We start from the raw sequence: 10,478 nt of genomic DNA on the forward strand, positions 1-10,478 counted from the left end.
CCAAGTACCTTGCTTTCGTGGAGGGTAGTACATACAGAAACACAATAGTTAGTTAACTTATTAGTTTCCAACTTTACCAAGTCTTCAAATTAGACTTTAATGCGCAATTGGTAAGAGGAGAAAGGAGGGAAAAAGGAGAGCGAGAATCATACCCTTAGAAAAGGCAAACGGTTATACTATATGTTGTTTTATTTTGGCTTTTAATGGGTTTGAAAGCAGTTATTGGCGAATAAAAATATAAGAAATTATGTCAGGATCACGTGTGCTTTAGGGTCATTTTGGTTTTAAAATCGCAGTTTTCAATTTGATAGATTTGATACACAAGTTTGGCCTCGGCGTAAATGCGAGACCTTTGTCCACTTTTCCATTAAATAGATGACATAATCTCCAAAAAAAAAAATTGGCCCATATATTAAAAATTTTAAATAAATGAAAAACAAAAAACCTGATACACTTGATATCCGAACATGGTAAAATCGGAAGATACATAATGCAAGCTTTTAAAACAGGCCATGCTAAGCTAGAATTCAGAATCAACCCTCCTCGGCACAAAGACGTTTCTTCTAATCAGCTTTCTAATACTTTTTCATCAAATAATATTTAAAACTTAATAGAAGGCAAATGATGCACACAAAATATGAACATAAAATGGATGCCCATACAACTTTTTGTGATCAATGGCTATATTACATCAAGATTAGTTTCTCAAAACCCAGTTCCCAAATTGCAGAGGATATCTCAGTTACATGGCCAAGCCAAATGTATAAAACAAGTAAAACAAAGGAATAATACATACAAAAAGGGGGGGAACAACCAGAAACAATAGCCGCATCAGCAGCACTCACCCTGCCGCCCCCGCCCGCAGTAACCCAAATCAACTCAGATGACATCTGAGTACTTCTCTGACCTTTCAAATCTGACCTTTCAACGCAGCACAAAACTAGGCCATACACATCCTCTATGAAAATGACTCCAAAAGAGAGAATGAAACTGAGAATTCTGATGCCCTCCAGGTGGGTGCACGCTCTTCTAGGCAAACATACCTTAACTAGAAAGTTGGAACCTGCCGCTGGGTTTTCTTCTTCTCCATCCCTAAAATTTCCAAGGAAACAACATAAGATTCTCAGGTTCAAAAGAGGCATGGCACGCAGTCAAGAAGAACAATAAAAACAACAAGGTCAGCGAAGGAAACTTACAAAGGCAGCATAATACCCAAAGGTCAATCCCGCCAGAACGACAAATGCAATTTGAAACACGTTATACCTGCAATGCAACAATTAATATTCCAAAGAATCAGTAGATCATTCATGCCAAATCAGAAATAATTAGTGTATAAAACCAGTATAACTCACTTGTACAAATATTTAATTCCACGAAGAGATTGTAGCGTGTGGCCAAATATTTCCTGTGCTGCAGTCGCTTGAGCATAGTATGCAAATGCAGTGGAGCAGAATTGAATCACACTGAAATACGAGAAAGCAAAATCAAAATGATTTTCAATGTAATGATAGTAACATGACTGCCTATAGCCATGTTCAAGAATTAACTCCTTTAAAGATATTTCTTTTGACTGATGGAAAATTGATATCTTACCTTAAAAGCTACAAATTTAAGAACATGCAGATTCAATACTGTTATGACATGAATAGAGATAAGAGCAATATGCCAAACATTATCATGGTACAAAAAATCAAATACTTGAACAATAAGTGGGATAACTTGAATCAGGAAGATTTGTAAGAGCAGTTTTCCAGAGTTACTAGCTCAAAAAAGTCATCTATTTCGAGGAAGCACAGCCCTGTAGTAAATGATGACCAAGGGCTAGTCCTCAGCTACTCCTACAATAGAAATAATTATGCAAATGGGAAATGCAAAGGACCAAAGATGCTAACCTGATGGAGCAAAGGAGAATAAGACCAACATTAAATAGAAAAGAGTTCATAAGAGTGGCTCCCCACCTGTGAACAGATGAATTCAATTGATGAGCAATCACTGTGAGTGTCAGCCGAAAGTGACAAAACAAATACAGAAAAAACAAAATGCTAATTCAACAAAATCCATTACTTCATGGGGTGAATTGTAATGAAAACAAATCTGAGACCAAGCATCATTGCTCCAGCAATCACTGCAAGCAGAAGGTAAAAGCAGAAGAATGCAAATGCTGCGGTACCCAGAAGACCTGATTAAGTAGCAGAGTAAATATATTAAAATAACATTCATTGTGTAAAAGGAAAATGTTATATTAGGAAAAAAAATTATAATCCAAAGTTACCCCAGAGATCGTCCAGCTTGATGAAAACCTCATTCAGAAAAGGAGAAAGAGGCGGGTTAATCAACAGATAAATAACAATATGTGCAACCCAAGCCACTGAAACAATCAACCTGGTAAACAAGCAGTAAGAAACCTTAGGTTTACTCATAATCCAAATCAGAATAGTGGATTAGACTCAATCAGGGCTATAAAACCTATTGATCAGATGATTGTTTTTAGTTAAATTCTTGGCTATTGCTAAAACCATCAATGGAAGCTCATACTTAAATGTTTTAGTTACATGATGGTTTCATCAATACAATCTGCCGTTCCTCAAGCAGAAAAGAAACCATGGTATTCATCAGAATAATAATACCGCTGATGTCAGTACTTACCCTAAAATTCCCAACACAAATTTTGCCAAGTACCCAAGAACAGTCAAAGCCCAAGTAGTCTCAGCCTGAATTCAAGATGTAAATTACTAACAGAATGAGAAAAACAAGAAAAACAGGTCACATAATTGACAACCGTCACCTTTTCTCCTTGAGGGTACATCTCTTCCAGAAGCTTTACATCTTCTTCCAACTGGTGCAACTCCTGCAAGATTTCCAAGCACAATAAATATTCCACTCACCAAAAAGAGGGAAGAGCCCTCAAAAGTTCAGTACGTATATGTTTCCCCCCCCCCCCCCCCCATGACAAGAATAACATGCATCTAAGCCTTATACCTAGAGTATGGGGATTCTCAAGGATCCAAACATGATAAGTTGTACTTAGTACATACATAAAAACCCAATGCCAAGTGTCAAACAAACTTCTATAAATACTGAAGGTTTCAATCTACCTTTCCTACTGCCTTCACATTTTTACGCCACTTTCGACCCTTAGAACCACTTCTTTCCTCTTGATGGAGTGCATCAGCTGCTTTCTTCAATTCTCTCGCCTTTTTACCTAGTTCTGTTGCTTCCTACATGTACATCAATAGCAACTATCCATAAACAACCACAACATGAAATTCAATTATGGCAGAACTTTACAAACACGAGAGTAGAAATCTTTATTTGTCTATATAATACACTACAAGAGCACCTTGATGTACTGTGAGCGAGTAATAACAGCCTTTGGACGCCGGACGAATGAAAATATAAGTCCCAATGGCAGACAGGCAATACCAACACCACCAAATATCTGGATAGATTACGAGGAAAAATAAATTTTAAGATAAGTGGAAACATAGAAAATGAAACAATGTTTCTTTAAAACAGGCTAAAATTGATCAAATATGACACGTGTTGTTCATAGGGACCATTTATAAAGTAACAATACTTGCAGATAAAGCATCAGACCTTTAATGAGATACTTATGCCTAATTCAACATTTTAACTCACCTCTCAGCCATTCATATTCATTACATAAAGAAACACAATGAGGGTATGTCAACTTTGGAGATTACATCCAGGTGTAACTACAAGAGAGTGATTTCAGTATTAAGTGAAAAGTTCTCAGTTTTCAAGGATGAACTTACGGCGAAAAGTACAGATCCAACAATGGTAGCAAGAGCAACGACGTATTCCGGAAAGGTAGTGCGCATAGTCCATGTTTTCTCCGAAGAAGCGCTTGCAGAATATGCAGAGCACTGTGAAAAGTGGGATAAAACAAGGAAAAAAAATGCACCAGAATGAGAAAGGGAATTATTAACTTCACCATGCAAGTAATATGCCATATGACACCTTCAAAAGCTGAAAAAGAACTAACAGAAATAATAGATTCTCAAAATAATAGAACCAATCAAATATATAGGAAGTTGGTAAGTGGAAACAGAACCTGGTGTGTGCCTCCAATACACTGTTGTCCACTATTGAAGTCCCACGTAGTAGGGAAGGAAGTTGTGGATGAAGAAAGGTGCATAACATTGAAGTCCACCTTTCCAACTAGCCCTAATATGTCATCAAAGTGTAAAATAACAGTTAGATAGGATTATAAGTATTCCACACAGACATTGTGTGGGAGTGCGTGTGTGTGTGTGTGTGTGTGTGTGTGAGAGGGAGAGAGAGAGAGAGAGAGAGAGAGAGAGGAACCAACAACTAATGTTGTGAATTGACAAAAGCGCAAGCAAGCAAGCAAGAATCTCAAACATCAAAAGAGGAGAAGGAACAGAAGGGGGGATTACACTTGACTTAATGTGACAAAGAAACGCTAAAGGACTACTTTTCAACTAACAGATGGAGTTTCCAAGAAATTGTTCATCAATTCCATGTCTTAAACATCATATATAAATCTACACACAAAATCAATAATGGTATCCTGTTACAAAGAGATATGTTATGAAATGGGTCAGTTAAATTCTCTGAATTTGTCAATGAGAATGTCAATAATATCAGAAAAGGATTCTAAAGAATAAACAAGCTTATCTAAATCCTCAAGCATCTGTATAGCTCTAAAAGGAGCTCCATAAACATTGATATTTTATAGATTATAAAGATTATGAAGAAGCACATGATGAACAACCACTTCATCTAAGTCTGTAGTCTGCAACCACTATGTCAAAATAAATCCATCTAACATTTTGGCAAAGAACTTTTACTTAACTACTGTAATATTCTCCTGACTCAAACTCCTGGTTCTGAAAGCTAAATAAGTTGCCAATTTAACCCAGAAACAGATTCATGATAACTCTTAACCCAACATTTTTTGGGTGAAAGAAAATGCATTCAAACGCACATACATACACAAAGATAACGCAAAAGGACCTATGACCAAACTAGAAATGAATGTTTAAATAACATCCTATGGCACTAGAGCTGAAAAACAACCAAGTTAAAATGGCTTGCAACAACCTGATTGTGATCAGCAATAAGGATATGAACTATTTAATTCCCCAAAATGCTATTCGTATGTGATCACTGTAGCTCAAATCAACAACCAGATTTTGTTCTAAACTAACCGTATAAAATGCCAAGCACGAGACCGCACACGATCGCCGTCGTCACTACCCATAGCAACGCGCTTTTGATCCTCTTACCAATACTCCTACACGCACATACCAACACCAACACCAAAACCCAAAAACCAAAAATAATGATTAATTAACAAATTCCCGTACAATATTAAACATTTGAAACCCTAGAAGTACCTACTTGTCCTGGTCCCCTTCGTAGTAGAACATGGCGAAGGGGATAATGAAGAAAACGAGCACGGCGTCGAGGATATAGATGGCAAGCCACAGATCCTTCATCGGGAGGGTGAGATTACACGCGCCATTGTATATCGCGTGCTGGCACGCCTGCCGGTTGGCCACGTCGGCCGGTAGCATCAGTATCGAGATCGCGGCAACGGAGAGCCCCAAAACTACCACGAATTTGGGGAAATAGGCCTGGTTTGCGTCATCGGGGTGCTGGTAGTTGACAAGGAGGTAGACATTGAAGATGAAGACGAGGACGCACACAACTATGGCGACGATTACGAGAGCGAGGTTGAAATCCCCCATCGCTTCGAGCTCCGAATTCGAACCCTATCGAATCGAAGAGATCGAGAGGGAGATACAGAGACAGATTGAGAAATGTAGGGCTTCTTCTTCTTCTTCTTCTTCTTTTTTTTTTTTTTTTTTTTTTTTTTGCTGAATGGGGCTTCGTAGATCTGGTTTTGCTTCGAGACCCAAATGTTTAAGGAAAGAGAAAAAGAGGAAAGTGGTCGGGCTCCGGTGAGGTCGTTTCTTGGGGAGGATGCGTAGGGGAAATTACGGTATTGTCTTTGAACAAATGGGAAAATGACGACGTGCTGTGAGTGTGGTGAGGGGAGGTGGTTTGGGTTTAATGGAAAATGGACATTTTCGCTGTGATAAAGAACGAAACAGCCTGTCAAAACGAGGCGAGGGGGTGTTATGATTTTCAACGTTGAGAAGACATGTATGTAATAAGAGCGGCTCGTCGTAAGCTCCGCGGCAAACAGAGCGTGACATAAAACTCCTATGTGTCTAACACGGTCCATATTCTATTTTAAAATGCCATATAACATACCCAAATTTTATTATAATTTTTAAAATGATTTAGAGACTTAACACGAAATTAATAAATTATAATTTTGTCATATAAATTAAAATTGATTTTCTTATAATTAAAAAAACCCTAAAATGTTAAGGGTGCGTTTGAAATTGTGATTTCGCAAAAATAATCTGTGTTTTTAAAAAATATTGCTAAACATAAGCGTTTAATATTGCAATTTAAAAAGCATTTAATTTAAAATATGAAAAAAATCTGCGATTTCAATAAGTAAGTTAGGGGATACTTATTTAAAAAAATGTGAATTTAAACCAAAATTATGAATTCACATAACAAATATTTAATAAAAAATACGTTTTAATATGTTTTACCAAACACCTTTGCGATTTTAAAAAGTAACGATTTCAAAAACGTTATTTTTAAAATCGCACTTATTAAAACCGCAATCTCAAACGAACTCTAAATTCATATACATTTTTTGGTTATATCAAAGTATTTTTTAAAATTCATAAATTATTACTTTTCTTTTTTTAAGTTCATGTACAAATTCAGGTTGTTTATTAAATATACAAGTCATCTTGTGTCACTTGTTTATTCAAATGAGTTGTGTCAAGGTTAAAGGGTTTTACTCGTTTTATTAAATGTGCCGTGTTCAAGTTAACCCATATCAGATTGACTATGAGTTGACCCGATCAAAACTCTACACGCTAACACGAATTATCAATCATACTACTTATAAAGACGAAAGTCATCTCTTTCTTTCTCTCTCCCCGAGTTGTAAGAAGAAAATTATAAGAAAAATAACAGATATGATAATTCTATCAATCATTTATTTAATAAGATTGATGTGACACTTTCAACTAATTATTTAATTAATTATTGATAAATAATAATAATTAAAAAAAATCAAACAGATAATTTTGTATGTCACATCAACATTGTTAAACAATTATAAATTAAAAATATAGAATTTGGCATTAGTCAAAGTTATAAAGCAAAACAACATTGAGGTTGGGTCATTTGTAGTCTACATTGTTTGTACCACTAAATGATCAAGCTTCTATTTGTAATTTTGTATCACAGTATGCTGATGGTGGTCATTACTACTTGGTGTAAAATCATCTTCCGTCAAGTTACATTTATATTTTATTAATGATAATTGAATTGTGTTGAATTAATTAATCATATATTTGTTGAATTAATTAGTCATATATTTTAATATTTTTAATAAATTTATTTTCAACTCTATCTTTTAATTTGGTTCCCTATAAATCAAAAGTTTGACTCATGTGCTGTGTTTAACTGATGCAGTGCCCCAATGAGTAACTCAATCGGCTGTGAACCACGCTTTATGAAATAGAAATCATTAGTTCGAATCCCCCTCCTCCTTCCCTTGTTTGGACATGTCAAAAAAAAGAACTCATGCAATGATGTCGTTGTAGTTTTGCAGGTCTAGTACGAGGTGTTTTCTTTTCAAACTACTCGAAATAATTTTCCCCTTTCCTTTTACCTTCAATGAATAAATGAATAAAATAAAAATAATAATAATAATAACAAAATTAAAAAAAAAAATGTTGCATGAATCATTGATATGTGATTGGAAATACAAAGGTGTATTAGATCCTTTAATAAGTATCATAGTGTTATTTTTTTTCTCTTATTTTCATTATGCATGTTTTCGGTCAATCCCAATAAGCTTAAACTTGTATGAATTATTAATTGAAATGAGAGATAAAATAGAAATATAAGGTTTGAACTTAAAATATTTATTTTGATGCCATGTTAAATTATAATTTATCTCTAAAGTTTAAGTTGATAAAAAAATATTACGCTTAAATGATTTCCGGAAAATGTTTTCCATATTTTCAGATGTTTGATGCGTCGTAAAATAATAGTCAACAGAAAATATTTTCCCTTTGACCAAAAATTCTTCTTTAATTTTTGGAAAATAGTTTCTATTTTTTAAAACTGTAAGTCATTTTCCGAGTTTGAGCATCTTATTCTCAAATCGACGAACCCTGCCAAGACTTGCCCAGGACCCTGTCGAGACTTGACAATTGGATCTGCCCGGGACTCGCCCTAGACCCGACATCGGAAAATATTTTTGGTGAAAAACATTTTCCTGGAAAATGATCTCTTAGAAAACATTTTTCGGTATTTGACATGTACGAAAAATCAGGCGGGCTCCAGGTCGGGTCCTTAATGTCGGAAAATGTTTTCAGCAAAAAACATTTTCCTGTAAAATATTTTCCAATATTTTGTGAGTACGGAAAATCATATAAAAATATAAATTACAAAAATGTCCTTGTCGGGTCCTGGGCAGGTCCCGAAAGGTTAGGCGGGGTCCAGGCGAGTTGTAGTAGGGTCCTTACGGGACTCGGTTATGATACCTCTAAGACTTGGTCAGGACATTTTTGTAATTTAAAGTTTAATATTATTGAATGAATATATATATTGTGATTTTCCATACACCCTAAACACCGTAAAATGTTTACAGGAAATCTTTTTATGTTGAAAATATTTTTCAACGAAAAGCATTTTACGTCGATATAAACGGAGTATTAGGTTTGATATTTTAATTAATACTTTAACAATTGTGATTGTCATCACATCAAGTCATAAAATCAACCTCTTGGTTGTGAGAGCTTTGAGCCTACATGGTATCATGCCATTGCTGTAACAACTAAGAAAAGAGTTAGTCATATCAATGCTATCGCTTTAAAATAACTAGTTAATTTAGAGTTTTCCTATAATCAACTATAAAGCTCAGTATCACATAATAATAAATCAATGTGGGACTTTAATACATGTAAATGTCTTTATAAACACCTTGTTCTAGTACAACATTGTGTTATTCGGTTGCTTTAATACCACTTATAACGATATAAAAAAAAAACGTTGGATGCACCTGCTCTATCATTTTAAAATTACTAATCAATTTGAAACTTCCTTATAATCAATTATAAAAGCCGAATCTCACCTAATAATGAACAAATGTGAAATTCAACACATATGAGTAAATGTATTTATAAATCACATGCTTTATTTTAATATTATGTTAAATCACTATTTATCTCAAAATTTTAAATTAATAAATAAAATATTGAATTTGATATTCACTTAATATTATAACAATGGTGATTGTCATCACACTGGGTCGTAAATCAGCCTCCTGGTTTTGAGAGCTTGGGGCTTACAGGGTATCATATGTACCATTGCTATAACAATTAAGAAAAGTGTTATCTTGAGATGTAACACCTATGAATATCTTTATAGACCATCTATTATAGTATTACATGGTGTTATTAGGTTGTTCTATTACAATTTGTAATGATTTAGGACTATCATTTCAAAATGATTAATCAATTTAAAATTTATTTAGAATTGCTTATAAAAATTGAATCTCGTCTAATAATGAACCAATATAAAACTCAACACCTATGAATGTCTTTATAAACCACTCGCTTTATGTGAGCTACTCGGAGTGTTACAACAACATTAACAACAATTAAAATGAAGGCGACACAAATGATGAGGGTAGCAAGAGTCAATCTCGAAATTTCGATAATAAAAGTCCAAAATAATGCTCAAAAATTTAAATACAATACATATGCATGCCAATTTGAAATTTTTGTATATTTACTTAAATAAAAGCCGAATCTCGCCTAATAATGAACCAATGTGAAACTTAATATTTATGAATGTCTTTATAAATCACCCGCTTTATGTGAGCTGCTCAAAGTGTTACAATTGCGGTGTTACAACAACATTAACAACAATCAAAACGAAGGCGACACAAATGATGAGGGTAGGAAGAGTCGATCTCGAAAATTCTATAATTTAAGTCCAAAAATAATGGTCACAAATGAAAATACAATGCATGCATGGCAAGTTATAATTTAAAATATCCCTCAATATTTCATTAAATCACAACTCTAAAGACAAGATAAAATTACAAGACATGTTTACCATAAAAAAACATTACATAAAATAGAATCATAAGAGGAGGTGCTTGTTAATTGTTATATCTTGAGAGAAGTCCGGAGTATGTACCATCCTTTCATGCAAGCGACAGCAACCTTCTCTCCTTGTTTGAGAAGGACATTCTTCGCTTTCTTCTTTGCCTTCTCTAGTTGCCCCCCCATCTGGATTCAGGATTGAATGAGGTGGTGATTCTCTCCCTCCTTTAATTACTCTCTCTCTCTCTCTATTATTATTATTATTATTAT

At 34.5% G+C, this 10,478-nt stretch overlaps 1 protein-coding gene across 1 annotated transcript; it reads right to left on the bottom strand.

Moving 5' to 3' along the window:
• Positions 1-638: 638 nt before the first annotated feature.
• Positions 639-6,139, bottom strand: LOC132191882 (LIMR family protein At5g01460). Its single transcript, XM_059607003.2, has 14 exons — positions 5,389-6,139; positions 5,196-5,281; positions 4,076-4,188; positions 3,777-3,887; positions 3,341-3,439; positions 3,096-3,218; positions 2,786-2,848; positions 2,647-2,711; positions 2,273-2,382; positions 2,065-2,179; positions 1,893-1,958; positions 1,353-1,463; positions 1,197-1,263; positions 639-1,092 (listed from the first exon to the last, which is right to left on the bottom strand). The coding sequence occupies exons 1-14, from the start codon at positions 5,736-5,738 to the stop codon at positions 1,045-1,047; spliced, it is 1,527 nt and encodes a 508-aa protein (XP_059462986.1). The 5' UTR covers positions 5,739-6,139; the 3' UTR covers positions 639-1,044.
• Positions 6,140-10,478: the final 4,339 nt, after the last annotated feature.

The sequence above is a fragment of the Corylus avellana genome, chromosome 10 (assembly GCF_965113065.1).
Source record: "Corylus avellana chromosome 10, dhCorAvel1.hap1.2, whole genome shotgun sequence".
In the NCBI taxonomy this organism is placed as follows: domain Eukaryota; kingdom Viridiplantae; phylum Streptophyta; class Magnoliopsida; order Fagales; family Betulaceae; genus Corylus; species Corylus avellana.